The 15,079-nt window shown below is 40.6% G+C and overlaps 1 protein-coding gene across 5 annotated transcripts in view; it reads left to right on the forward strand.

Annotated features, from left to right (window-relative positions):
• Positions 1–15,079, forward strand: part of SLC25A13 (solute carrier family 25 member 13) — a 101,745-nt gene extending 86,666 nt beyond the window's left edge. For all 5 annotated transcript variants that reach the window (XM_086856781.1, XM_086856770.1, XM_086856791.1 and 2 more), the window contains 4 exons: positions 8,880–9,018; positions 12,669–12,827; positions 12,908–12,998; positions 13,863–15,079. In XM_086856781.1, coding sequence (XP_086712907.1) covers positions 8,880–9,018; positions 12,669–12,827; positions 12,908–12,998; positions 13,863–14,052 — 579 coding nt within the window. In that variant the 3' untranslated portion in view covers positions 14,053–15,079. The remainder of the gene's footprint in view (positions 1–8,879; positions 9,019–12,668; positions 12,828–12,907; positions 12,999–13,862) is intronic.

Consider the following 15,079-nt stretch of genomic DNA (forward strand, 5'->3'; position numbering starts at 1 on the left):
TGATTTTTATTTTTTTCCCTGAATATCTGCTCTTGGTGGTTGAGCAGAATTTGCTACATTTTTCCATTTTTAATGACATTAATGTCTAGGGTTGTATCATGAATTATTTCTATCCACTAGAATAAATACCGGTGGATATTAGTAAGGACTACACATGAACAGGAGCTAGTTACAACACTGTGTTGCATTGAAACAGTTACTTAATCACAAGACACATAATTTCAGTGCTTCATTTATTGAGTCCATTTGCCTCCACAAAAAAAAAAAAAAAAAAAAAAAAAAAAAAAGAAGCCACAGAAGGATTTGGGTTTGGTTTTACTCAGCTGTTGTCTCTGTTAACGACTCCCTCAGCCCCTCCATCCCACTTCTTGTGTTCATGTCCTTTTGTATGTCATTAGGATTCATTGCCTACAGAAACTTGAGCGATTTGACAGAGCTAGAGAATTTAGCCTGGCAATGATAGGCACCCACTAGGCATAGACCTTGTCACAAGGCTTGTGTGACAAACCTTAACTACTACTAAGGTCGTTACAGCTAGGTCTGTAATTGGGCAGATTTATGCTCCTTTTACCAAACATTTGGCACTGCAGTCAAAAGAAAATAGCAATCCTATCTGCCCTCTTTCCTGTGTGCCAGTCAGAGAATCAGTGCACCCACATAACGATCTGGAACAACAAAGTCATTAAAGCCTCCTCCTCCTTAGGGCTTAGTTTGTTCTGAAACCAGACCAGCTCACTCTGTAACTTCTCAGGATGGTTGTACCCAGTCAAAGGGAGGAATGGCTGTGGCATGGGGAGCCAGTCTGTCTCGGAACAGTTTTAAACTGCCTTGAGGTGCTTGTGGAACAGCAATGTTGGAGGCAAATGCAGCCCTCTCCTGAATGCTTGTGCTGGAGCTGGCAGTGTTTGTGAGGCCAGGCAGATATTAATAACTCATTGCATCAGTCACCAGCTCCAGTAAGTGTTACCCAGAGACATCAATGGCTTTTAATGAATTTCAGATGAGACTAGATTTGGTAGGTGCTGCCTTCTTTGGTGGTGCTTTTAAATTAATTTAGTAAGTATAATGACCAAGTGGACATCAAAGAATAATGAATCTCCTACTAATGAGAACTGGAATATCTTGGTATGTTTGGAATGTTCATACTCTTAACAAGTCAAATTAGCTTTAAACTATGAAACAGGAATGAGGATTTTATGACTATCTCAGTACTTTGCATGTTGTTCACTCTAACAATTCCATTTGCATCTGAAGTCTTTGCTTTAGCTTTGTCTTTCGTGTTTTAAGACACAAGACTTCTATCTCAAGCCCTTAATGTACTTATTTTAGTAGATCTAGTTATGACTTCATTGATACTGCTGTGGAAGATCAAGAATAAATAGTTATTCTAGAAATTTCATTTGGGAATCTTGAAGTTTCTTTCTTGAAGGCTTAATGGATCTTCAGGTAAGTATTCCAGCTGTTTAAACACTTTCCTGTCTTAGCCATGACTTAAATTTTAACTGATTGACTTTCTTCTGCAAGTGTTGAAAGCAGAATTTTAGAATTCTAATTTCAGGAATTTTAATTTGAAATAAATTAATGTCTTTTTCGGTTTTAACTCAAAATAGTTATTATTTACCACATGGCAAGGATTGCAGTGAAAATTCTCCTTTCTTAGTTCAGAGAAAGATCATCCCTGAAAGTTGTTGTTACCACTACAGATCCATCTGGCATGTTCTGCTTAGTTCCCATGAGTTGTTTATGCTGAAATTTAGGTGAAAATCTGTAAGAGGCCCATATAGTAGTCAGCATGGAAGAATGTATTAATTATAAGTGCAGCCAGAAGATGTGAAGAGTTAGTCTTAGCTTCATGAGACAAATTCCTGCATGCCTTAACAAGAGGTACTAGTTGTTATTTGAATTCTTATATTTTGTATTATTTTCTACCTATGAAGCACTTCCTGTGGATTTTGAAATAAAATGGCCATACCCCCCTGATAGAGGTAATTTCAGTGCTCCTGTCTTGCATTAACAGAGAAAACCAAGGTACAGACAGATAAGTCTTACGTCTCATGACAACAAATTAACAAAGGAAATGCTATATAAACCCTTTTTGCATCCAGCTGAGTGAATCTTGTATTGGTTATGATCATAATTATCCCCGCATTCCAGTCCAAATGAATATCCTTTGAGGATCACAGAGAAGCTGGATTGCATAGTTTTGGTGCCCCTCTGTATAAGTGAGTGTAATATTCTTTTGGGTCATTCATTGGCATGTTAATGTGCACTTTACTGTGCTACAGATAGAAACAATTCACAGTAGTACTGTGCTGAGATCTCTGCTCTGTGCTCTCCCTACTTGCAGATTTGATGTTCGAATAAATTCTGTTGAGAACCAGTCCTGGAGGTCACCTGGGCAGCCTGGCCCGTTATTTGACCACCTTCATGGTTTAAAAGCAAACATGGAAAAGAAAAAATCCCACACCTCTTTTTTTATGCCTAATTGAATTGGCCTTGTTCAAGCTTCTGATCTGTGCACCTCCAAGAGTAGTTTTCTTTCCCTGCACTCTCTTTAAGTGAGCATTAAGGTTTCTCCCTAGCCTGCTCTTCTTGGAGCTGAACACACTGAGTTCCTCTTTTATATGCCATGGACTACACAGCTGTTTTGATGGCCCTGCACTGGGCTCATTCCAGCGTGAAAACATCTTTCTTTCATGGGAGAGAGCAGAACTGGACACAGCCTCTCACTCTAGCACACTCGTTCCCCAATTCAGCATCATCTGCTGAGAGTGCAGCTCATGTTCCACTGGTTTAGCTATGGGATATGATAACAGACCTTCTCAAAAGCCAGGCTTTTAGTCAAGGTGTACAACATCCATTGCTGTCCCCTTATCCACAGGTCTGGCATACTGGTTGGTCAGCTGTGATTTGGTAAATCCATATTGGTTGTTCCCAATATCTCTTTTGCTCTTCATATGCTTGGAAATGGCTTCCCAGGGACATTTTCTCCATAAACTTCCCAGGAACAGAGGTGTGCCCAGACATCTTGTAGTTTCCCAGATCTTCCCTCACTCTTCGAGATGGGTGTGATGTTTGTCTGTTCTAGTTCCACTTGTCTGACTTGACCTTTTGAAGGTAATAATAACCTCACACCATCATCAGCCAGCTGTCTCAGCACCACTGGAGGTATCTCTTCTGGTCTCAGGATTGTCTATGTGCAGATGGCACCAAATGCCCTGTCTGCAGGTAATGCAGACTTTTCTAGTAAGCTTGTGGAGCTGAGAGGTCTGGGGACAGATTTTACTAGTAAAAAACAAGACAAAGGTAATTTCTCTGCTTTTTCCATGTACTTTGTTGCTAGGTTTCCTGCCCCCATCATGCAACAGCCTCACAATTTATTTAGTTGCCCTTTTGCTGCTCATGTGCTTACAGAAACCTTTTTTACTCCCCCTTCATATCCCCTTACTAGATCAGTCTCCAGCTGATCCTTGGCTTTTCTGTCTCAATTGTTGCACACCCAAGCAGTGGTTCTGTATATCCTGGGAAGCCCATACCCACCTCTGCTTCCCTTTAATTTTCTACATTTGAGCTCAGTCATGAGTTCCTCTCTGCTGGTCATCTGACTTGGTTGCTCAGCCTTCTGCACAGTGGAGTAAACCTTCCTAATGCTTTGAGGAGACTGTCCTTGCTGGACCTTTGTAACTCTAAAACTTTTTATTTGGGAGAAAATTCCTATCACAGCACATAGAGGTTGGGGTCAGATAATTGATATCCCCTTCTCTTCCTTCCTCACTAATGAAGTAAAGAGCAGTAGGTCTGGCATCATAATAAGTGCAAAAATTTACAGTCAGCGCTTGCTCCCAGACTCCCTGCTCCTTCACTGGGTAGTCAGATATTAGCCATTCCATAATGATATGCAGCTTAGAAATAAAATGCATGTTAATTCCAGCAATAAAAAGATTTGACACATACAGCTTGTTAAGCTGACTGCTGGGTTGAACCCCTGTAGTTCTTTAAAGCTAGAAAGCAAATACTTTCTTCTGTCTTTGTCTAAAATTCTGAACTACTTGTGTAAATAAATATTTTAAAACACTGTACTCAAAATCCAGATGCTGCTTTGGGGAGGCACATAACAGCACTTTTGCAGAGGGAATTTATTTCCTCTGTTTGTGTTCTTTCTCCCAGTAATAGTTACTGTGAAAGCACCAGGGCATGGAAGCTTGTGACTAGTAAATGCTTTAGCTGCAGATACTCTGTAGATGACAGCTGTTCTTAAAAATACAGAGACAACATATCGCAGTCAGGGAAAATATCACTTAAACAAAAGCAAAATATCATTTGTGCTGGCAGAAATGGGAAGAGATACTTTTTTGTTTTTCAATATTTTTAATAGATTTTATATACTTTCTAGTCACAACTGAATGTTGAAGTAATCATCCAAGATTACATAATACATTTTCTGTCTTCTGCCTCACACCTTAATATGAATAAAGTCCCGTTAAAGTTAGTTGAATTTATATTCTCTGGTTTTGAAAGACAACTTTAAAGTGTCCATGTAAAGAAACATTTTAAGTATACCTACTTATTTTGTAGATCACAGAAACTCATATCCATATAATATCTATCATAAAAGGTTTAATAAAATGTTACTCCTCTTATACATAATCATTTTGAACAGTGCTTTGCAACATAACAGTACCACTCCGTAATTTTCCACAACAAAGTTATTCTGTATCCCAGGAAGACAGTAAATAATAGAGTGGTAAATGATTCTTTTGAGGAAAGGGTACATTGGTTGTGGTAATGTTTATTTTTATAATTACTACAAGGTATTTAGCTCAAATTTGTGCTTTGGCTGATATTGCCAACACAGTTTTCATTTCCAAAACTAGTCAGAAAAGCTTCTAAAAGTCTCCTTTTCCCCTGCTGTCCCTTCCCCCCAAATGCTTCATAAACAAGTTTCTGGTGTGTTGACCTGGAAAGTGTAATCTCAAGTGACAGGATGTGTACCATGCTCTCACCTGGTTCCTTTGATAACAGCTGAGCTATTTCATGTCATGAAGCTGAGTGTTTACAGCAGGAGGACAAACATATGAAAGACAGTAGTAAAAGTTTTGAGTTACATTTTGCATCCATCATGCCTCTTTGTGACTGTTATATGTCAGAACTTGCTTTTCAGAAATTTCCTTTGAAATTAACCAAAAAAATGCCTTTCCTACTAAAACAGCTATATTTTTTCCCTGCAAACTGAATTGAAATTGCTGGTAGAACATTTGAAGTCGACATTGTATTCCTCTAATGTGATGTTTTAAATCAGTTTCATATTTTGGTTGGTACAAATATATGTGAGTAAAAACCTATAGAAGCTTTTAAGTCAATGTCATTTTACAGTAGAAAAAAAAAACAAATGTAGCCCTTGAAAGCAAATACCAATAATATTTGACTGATGGTTACAAAACCTGTTAGATGCTGATAGGGCTCCGATTCCAAAGGGTTAAGTCTGTAGTAAAACCCAAGAAGAATGCAAAATGATCAAGAAATGACATGCTGCCTATTGTTTGTAGCTATAGGATCAAAATAACAATTATACATGCCAAATAAATTCTAAACCTGTAAAAGAGAAAAAGAGGGGGTGGCTGTAAGTACAGGTGCCAGAAGCATTAAATAACTCTCACAGACAAGGTGCACCACTGTTGTCTTGAATGCTGCTGGGTTCCCCCAGTCTGGCATTTTTCCCCCTGCACTAGACAATGTGCATTCACTGCAGGAGACTAGGCTAAGCCTGCGTCTCCCAGACCTGCCGGCTCCTTCTGCCCAACCCGACACAGAGGTGCCTTTGTCAGTATAATTACCCTGCCCTTGTAGTAGAAATAGTTTGTTTAGAGCCTTATTTGCAGGTAGAGCTGGTATAAGCAGGAATTAGCATGCTAAAGAACCTGCCCCAGCACTGACTTGGGTTTATTTATCCGAATCTTTGACAACCAGGGGTTTTTTTTCCTCCGTTGGTTTATTCAGTGAGATACTATCCGAGATTAAGAGCTTTAAGGTTATTAAAGAGATTGAAGATGGGAGCCAACAGGCTGTTGCAGAGGAAGGCGCATGTCCTGGTGTGTAGGATCTCCCAACAATTCCATGCCTGGCAGGTCTGCACCTTGGCTGCCAGAATAAACTCGGGCGGATGCTCCTTACTGCTTTCTGGGGATTGATTAAAACTCCCTTTGGCTTTCAGCACGTTGTCCACATCAAAAAGGTGCGAGAAGTAAAATAAATGTTTCTTTTGCTTTTCAAGATACTGTGGCCAATCTCCCTAAGCCTTCCTAATTGGTCTAGGCTGGTTGCAGATGATTAACTTGACGTTAAATGGGACCTGCTTTTAAACACGCTTTCCCAGACTTTAAACGGAGTGATGGGGGGAAACTTTAGACTGTTGCAATGCTGGACCAGAGCCAACCTTGGTTATTATTAAAGTGGATCCAAGTTTTGATCCAGGTTTTGTTTGCGCTGAGCCAAATGATCAAGACATCCCTCCCTCTCTGCATACCTGAATGTATATTATTAGTGATATTAACAATATGTCACTTCTACCCCATGAAAAGGAGCCTTTTAATGAAGGGGGAGGAATATTAGCAGCTCAGGAACGGAGAGTTGCTTGCATTTGGACTTTATTGATTTCTGTATTTGGACTTTATTGATTTTAACTATATCAAGATATTTCAGGGTATGCAAAGAATGCAGAGGAAAAAATCTGTGCAGTGTTTAATGACAACATTGCAAAGAAAATAAAAGTATTGGGCCCTGAGGGCAAAGGCAACAAGGAGATTTGCTCTGAGGAAAAGCATGCTCTAAAAATAAATCTTTGAAGAAACCATGTCAGTCTGTGAATGTTTCAGTTGTGAATTTCATAATTTTTCTATGAAGTAAATACAGTAAATACAGATATTTGTTCCTTAAAAGGTTGGGCTTTTTCATGCAGAAGTTGGTAAAACCCTTGTCTTGTCTATATGAAGATTAAAGGTAAATTGTTAAACTGGCTTCTATTGTGCATGAGAGTCCAGAATACTTGTCTCTGTTGAATACAAAAAATTCACCTTCTCTGTGTCCTCAAGGTAGAGCATAAGGGGTAGAGCAGCACCAACACCAGTGCTTTTTTGACTTCCTTTGTGAAATTTTGCCTAGTGTCTCTAGAAAGGCATAACGAGAACCAGCGATGGGCAGCATAAATCAGACATCCAGCTGAGTGAGAAGCCAGAGGGTCTGAACAGCAGAAGTCATTAACCTCCAAAGGGAGTGTCAGGGGAAGTGTTCAGTACTCAGTCTGAAAACATCAAGAAATAAGCTGAGAAAGTGTGGTGGGAAGCACTGAGGGCTGGAGCAGAGCCTGTTGTGCTCCCTGTGTTCAGTAGCTGAACAGACACAGAACAGCCAGACACAGAAAGCCTTGGCTGCAAGATCTAATGGCTTTTTTAGATAAATCTTTATTTTCTCAGAGGCATCTCTGACTGCAAACTGCACTTACCAGAGTCTCCTGAGAAGTAGCTTGCAGGACCTGTCACACATCCTGCTGCCTTGATCTGCCTTGCCTCATGGAAAGGCAACTTTATGGTTTTTCTGACACCTTGCAGCTCTTTTGTCTGATAACCAGCATCCAACTTGGATAAGCACTATATTTTAACTGGTATTATAGTACAGGCTAAGCTTACAGATGTGTCCAGGCATATCATTAGATTTAATTAAATTATGTGGATATTAGCATGTCCCCTGTGAAATGTCTGGCACTGAGCCATGTGCTGGCAGACCTGTGAAAAAGAGAAGTACAGTAAAAAGGGCACCCCCCCAAGGGTTAGTGGATGAACCTCAGGCAGTTTCACCACGTCTCCACCCTTGCTTCAAAGAGAAGAGGCTTAGGCTCATCCATGAACCATTTCTTTCTCAAGCTTGAAAGATTTTACCCATTTTCCCAAGCCACCTCTTGTTTGTGGCTTCCTCCTGGTCTTACTCCTGGCAGGCTCTGGTGTCTTCTGGATCTCCATTCTGAGGAAAGGCAAACTGCAAATCCCTTCTGCTGTTGGAGCATGGATACTATTTGATATTTTATTTTGGCTGACCTTCCCTAGTGGCCTTTTTGCTTTTCCTCCTGCTTGAAAAACATTTGATTGCTCGCCACTACCCCAGAAATTTCCTTTTCTGTTTGCTTCCCTCAGATTTGAAACCAGCTGCATTGCTGGTAACTTCACTGGCTGATAATGGTACTTCCTCAGATTGATAGTAAGGCAGATTTAGCAGTAAGAGATGAAAGTTACTGAAACAAACTGTATCGCAGATAACTTGTATTTTAAAATTCACAAGTAAATCATGCTGTTACTGTGCTGCAAAAGACTTGCTGTTATGCACCTACTCCCTCAATACATGTTGCATTATCAATTATAGTGTCTGTATAGAGGTATGGACTGGGCGCTGTTTTCCTGGGAGTATTAATTTTAAATGGGAGTGAGAGGTGACAGACCTGTTTGTGGCTCTATTTCAAACACTTCTTAAACTCCCACTACAGGTTCATGGCTACAAGGTCAACTCTGTAAAGTTTTCCAAAGGTGTTTTCAGAGTTTACTCAAACACGTGGCATTTTCTCCATTACCAGCGCATAACTACAGTACTTCAGAGTGAGGGAGAACAAGTAGACAAGATACATACAATGACAGAAATTACTGAGCCAAGAAACAGCACAGAGACACTCCTCAGCAGGGATGCATGTATCTTTGAAAATTTTGAGGGGGAAATTGCTTTTTCTATAAGGCCTGTGCAGCAAAATGAAAAAATACAATGTTGCTCTGTTCTCTGATATTCATGGTTCGTCATGGTAAATTTGCTCATTCTCAAAACTCATTCTCTTTTGCAAACAGGGTGCTAAGGCATGTTTCCTTCGTGACATCCCCTTCTCTGCCATTTACTTCCCCTGTTATGCTCATTTGAAAGCTTCATTTACAAATGAAGATGGGAGGGTTAGCCCTGGAAATCTGCTCTTGGCTGGATCAATAGCTGGTAAGTTCCCAGATTTCTCTTTTCATGGCTCTATACTGCTCTGGCAGCACAATTATTATGATAGTGACAACAGTGAAAAATGTGCAAAAGGACTATGTGCAACAATATTGTATTTTGCAGCCTTATGCAGAAACAACAAAGTTACTATGCTGTAGAGTGAGTTGAAGATACTGTAAGTTCCTGGTATAATCAAAAGAAAGGGAAACTAAAGCTTTTTGCTGATGTTTTTTTATCATTTATCATCATTCCTTGTGAAGTTACTGGTTTTGGCTGTGTCTCACTGGTAGGTAATGTTTTATGGAAATTATTTATGATCTAATGAGTCTTGAATTTTGGTACATATAGTCCAGAAGCCACACTAGAAGCATAGCTCTCCAAACACAATGATATTACAAGTGACAAAATTATGACAGTATTTGCTACCCTCAGTATCCCATTGGAGATCCTTGGCTTCTTGAGGATTTGCCTTTATCATTTTTTAAAATATCAAACAAAGCAGAACATCTTGAAAACATTGCTGCAGTGCCACAGGTTGCTAATTCCTCACATACCCAGATATGACAGAGGGTGCAGAGTGTGATTTTGAGCACTTGGATGTTTTAGTCTGCTGCATACCAGACAGAAGAGCCCAAACATGCTTAACTTCTCACAGATGAATTTAGCTTGAGTGCCAGAGCCTAAGGGAGAAGACAGAGGCTTTGTAAGCCTCAGCTTGCCCTTGTGTTTGCTGCAGGGCTGGTACCTCCACAGCCCCCAGCTTCTACACCCAAAGGGGACTGCCACTTGATAGCTGTCTGCTGGAGAGGGCAGCTTGAGAGACTTGCTCCTGCAGTGTCCATGATTTCTCCCCTAGGAAACAAATAGGCTTGCAAATTTGTGCAACAGGACCTTTAGGGGAGTGTGTAGCAAGCAGGAAGGGTCAAATCAGCTGGGGGCTGCTTGGTCTCTCCAGGCTGCAGCCAAGTTCCTTCTTCAGCATGGCCCCTGGCAGACTGCTGTGACCTGCCAGGTGAGAAAAATGAGGGAATAGCATGAATCCAGTACAGAAAGGTTGTTTAGCAATATTTTCTCATTTGATTTTAAGCTTTCTCCTCCCTGAGAAAACTTCTTGGTCAAAATTATACACAGGGCTGCATCACTTTGAGAGCAAGGCCCCTTTATAGCCAGTATCTGGTCTCAGAGAACAGCTAAGATTGGCTGGTTTGTAGTGTTGTAGCATACTGATTTCTATTCAGTAGCTCATACTCCAGAGGAATTGAGCTGGCACAAGCAAAGCACAATCCAATGATTGCTGCTCAAAACCCCCTTGTCCTCTCCCCTCCCCCGCCCCATTCCAAAGCCAGGCTCCAAACCCTCCAACAGGAGCTTTTACAGCCAGTTTATTTCTTACCCATTTTACTGGAACAAAACAATTTTTGAACTTTAGATCATATTTACAGACTTGAAACATAAGATGGCATTTTTAAGCCAAGTAATTTCTTAGATTTTCCTATTTTTCTCTTTCTAGCCATTGTCAGGTGATTGCAGACTGAGATAACCGTCCCTTTGAAGTTCAGGCACAGAAGCAGTCTTTATTGTTGCTGATATGGCTCACCAATCTAGCTATAATGTGAATTTTATCCAGTGCTTCCTGTGAACCCCATCCTAGGTTAACTCTCATGAGCAAATTACAGTGTTAGAGATACAACACTCATCATACTGTTTACAAAAACAAGAAATTTGTTTTATTGGGTACATGTAAAGCGTGATGGGGGGGTGCATGTCTCCACTGTTTTGCCAAAAGAAAGTCAAGGGAAAGACAGAACAAAACACCTACCACTTCTGAAAAGCTGGCTTCGGTCTCATCTCCAGCCAGGGATCTCACCTGGTCATCAGACTTCAAATGTGTGCGTGAGCTCTGGCTGCACATGGAAAACTCCCCCTTCCCACACACAGCCCATGGTGCTGGGATATTCAAGCTAGCCATACTGACGTGCACCTGTGCTCTTTGCCAGTGGGTCCTGCTTTTACTACCTACATTATCTTCCTTTCCATTGTGGTTGGGGTCACAGGAACACATGTGCCATCTAGTTTGATCTGTGTCTGGTTTTCAGGCATCTCAACCTGTTGTGCCGTAGCATATTCTGAGATGATTCTAATATCATCTGCAGGGTCTCTCCTTACTTTGCTCTGTTTGCTTATTGCCTCCATGAAGTTCCTTCTTCTTCCCTAGCTCCTTTTTATTCTTGTCAGCTCCTGCTGGGCTATTTGTCACATTCTGATTGTAAGCTTCTCTCAGCAGCAATCTGTAACTTCAATTTGTCTGTAAACGCTTTTGTCCTGTACACATAGTTCCCAAAGAAAGGATTTTAAGTATCTCCAGTGCAAAATATCCTCAATAATATGGAGTGAGTGATAAGGAGATGGAAGTCAACGTGTAGAAAGCAGAACTGTTTCTAAGTAAGTTCTTAGGTTTTCTTGAAAACACTGGTTGGCTTTTGAAGGACAAAACTCTGGCTTTAAATTGAAGATTCAAGCAATACCCTGGTGTGGGTAAGGCTAAGCAAAGAGGAATTTCAGTGTTTCTGGAATTCAGAAACCTTTACCAGGTTTTAATGCTTGCCTGCCAGACAGCCCATGCTTGCACTGAGTGCACACTCAGTGTATGAGTTATTTTGGGGGGGCAAGGAGAGGAGGAGGAAATCTTTTGGTGACACGCACATGATTTGATCTCTTGAAGCAGTCTGCAGGAAGGGTGCTCTGGAGCTTGAGGCCAGACCATGCTGGTTTGGACAAAATTTGTTACAGAATTATTAAGCTGGAAAAAAATAAAGGAAAGGAGATTTATGCATCTACATCTAACCAAGTTGGTTTGGAACAGATGCAGAATGGAAAAGTAATAAAACCATAAGAGACAGTGTCTTCTGGGTACAGTCTTGGTGCTTTTCTTTGCCTTTCTTTTTGGCTTTTTTTTTTTCCAGTTCTAAACATGCCCCAAGTTTGGATAGGGATGGTTTTAGAAATACCACCCATCGGTAATCTGGTATTTTTTACTTTCAGTTGATATCTGCCAGAGTAAATTTAAATCTTCCTCCACATATTCTGCTGAGGATATCAGCTGTGGCTTTGCAGCTGAGCAATCTGCCATTCCTAATGAGAAGAATGACCCTTTCTGTAAGCCTTAGCTCTCAAGCAATGCTGAGCATGCATGGCATTATCTGGTTCTCGGTGACATTGCCGTGTGAGGGGTGTTTGTGTGTGTGTGTACAGCCTATTCTAGCACAGAGTACTCCAGGATGCCAGGAACCACAGAGAGGAGCGAAAAGGAAAGGGAAATATCAACCTTCCCTCCAAATGCTTTGTGTTTATTAACTATGCAAGTTTCTGATTAGCACTGCTAACTCCAGTCTGTGCCTCCCAGCTTGGCAGGAAGCATGTGATATGGTTGTTCCTCTGGAAGAATCTCTCTCTGCATTAAACCATATCCACAACAGCAACCTCTTGTTGCTTGTTGCTTGTTGCTTGTTCTTCTTCCCAGGTTCTGCTTTAATCAAATGTGGCTGAATTCACCTGATGTAAGGAGGAAAGACCTGCTTCCCTGTCGATAAATGAGATGTGTAGTATATGTGCCAAACCAGTGGTACCCACCTGATGACTTTTGTATTGTGCAGGTATGCCTGCAGCCTCTCTGGTCACCCCTGCAGATGTCATCAAAACAAGGCTACAGGTGGCAGCCCGAGCAGGACAGACCACCTACAGCGGTGTTGTGGACTGCTTTGCCAAAATCTTGCGGGAAGAAGGTCCGAAGGCTCTCTGGAAAGGAGCAGGAGGTGTGTAAAAGAGCTTTGATTGCCAAGTGATTACTAATTGTGGCATTTATCACTTAGGAACTCTCTTTTTTTCTTTCAAGCTCGTGTATTTCGATCTTCTCCTCAGTTTGGTGTAACTCTGGTGACTTACGAGCTACTGCAGAGATGGTTTTATGTGGACTTTGGAGGAGTGTAAGTATGTGATGTCTGAATATACCAGGGATCCTGAAGTTACCCGTGGTTCTGTTGGGTCTTGGTCCTCCTCAGGACATCAGAGCCAGGGGCTTGCTAGGACATGTTGTAAAGGCTTTGTAAATATTATTTGCAACCACATTTTACTGGTGGAGGTTGGAATGATATTCCAGTACCTGTTTCATAGCAAGATATTGCCGCATTTTATATCACAGTTTCAAGCAGGGGACCTATGTTAGTGTAAACAGAGACAGTGGGAGGCTAAATAATGGGCTGGGGATGAAAATGCAGGAAAAATGTGATGCCTGCCAGGTCAGGATACACTCTGCCTTAGTTCTCATTATTTGGTGGAGAAGCCTCATTAGGCAGGGCATTTGATATCCAAAAAAATGTACAGTTGTCACCAAGGTCAAAACCAATTTGTTGGAGCTTCAGCTGCCTTTGTTGACGATACAGGTGGATGTGCATGTAGCTGTTTAACTTGATCCCAGAGCAGCTGCAGACTCTATGGATCTTTGGCAACAGCAGCTTGAAAGCCATGACAAAAATTACTTAAATTCTGCTATGTTCCTGAATTGGTTGTGTGCTGCAGCAAAGACTTACGAACCCCAGCTACCTCACACTAGTTTTGATTAATGCGCTGCAAATTTTATCTGGATTTGACCGTACTCAATCACCATGAAGGCTCCTAACTATTCTGGAAAGTTTAAAAACAGGGTATTTCTCCTTACCTTGCAGAATTTAATTTGGTTACTTACAGGGAAGTACACTCAGATGTATCATTAAATTTACTTTATGGAGGAGATTTTTGTGAATACTGATTTTAGTCTATGCAATTAATTTATTATTTTTATTATTTTGCAGAAAACCAGCTGGATCAGAGACAGTTCCTAAATCTAGGATCACGCTCCCTGCTCCTAACCCTGACCATGTTGGTGGTTATAAATTGGCAGTTGCCACTTTTGCAGGGATTGAAAACAAGTTTGGACTTTGCCTACCTCGGTTTAAGCCATCGCCACCTACCTCAAAGGCTGCTGCAGCAGTAGGACCCTAAGTTTATCGCTGTAGGGTTTTTGTTATTAGTTGGGAAAGAGCCACTTTTCTAATTGGTTAATACTTTGTTCCTTTAGCTTCTCATCATATAAAAGATTAGCTTCATTTGAGTTTTAAAGTAATTTTCATCTTAAATAGAATCATTTGTCTTTGTGCTTCCGTAACCAGATCACTGTGAAATTCTTACCAGTTGTTTTAAGTTTGGGACCATGAATGTATTTGTCCACATCTGACATGTGCTTGTGTTGGGAAGACACTAATTTTAGGTTCCATTTATTGGGGAGGGCTGGGTGAGAGCTGTGAACCAGATCATTTTACAGGCAATGCTCAGTTGCAGATTACCAGGGCAGATGTCGCACATATTCACTCAAATGGAAAACTCAGTGGATATCACGGTGCTCAAAGCAGAATGATTTGGACTGTGTGTGTAAATTGGTTTTAAACTCGGTGCGTGTCTGTAGAGGTCAGCAAATATATACCCGGTAACCTAGGTATGCTAGTACAGCTTCAACTTCTCAGATCTGTACACGCACAAGTTCTGTTTCTGGATTGTATTATGGAGCTTTTATGTGGAACATGTTTTTGTAATGGAAACCACATTTATAAATGTTTAGCCGTTGTATTATGTTACTGGTATCAAAATGCTCAAAAGAAAGTGTTATTGTCCATAGTCTTTGCACTTTATGGCAGAACTTTTGGCATTCTACTACACATACAAGGAAATTTCATAACTAGGTGCCTATCTTGGGTTGCTGGTGTTTGGAATTCAGTTTGTATATGCACTTCTATAGTAAAACGCTGCTTGTTTAAATAACTGCAATAGAAAATTCATGCACTGTATCAATGGTACCTGCCTTAACTGCTGGCTTGTAATTGGCAAATAGATGGTTTCAGATTCTTATTTACTTCATTGAGTCAAAAGAGATTAAAATAATCTAAAATAAAAGATTTTACTTAATTTTTGGTGCCTTGCACAGTGTTTAGAAAATTCTGTATTTATGAAGATAGAAATAAACCTTTCAAACAGA

The sequence above is a fragment of the Cyanistes caeruleus genome, chromosome 1 (assembly GCF_971803275.1).
Source record: "Cyanistes caeruleus chromosome 1, bCyaCae1.hap1.1, whole genome shotgun sequence".
NCBI lineage: Eukaryota > Metazoa > Chordata > Aves > Passeriformes > Paridae > Cyanistes > Cyanistes caeruleus.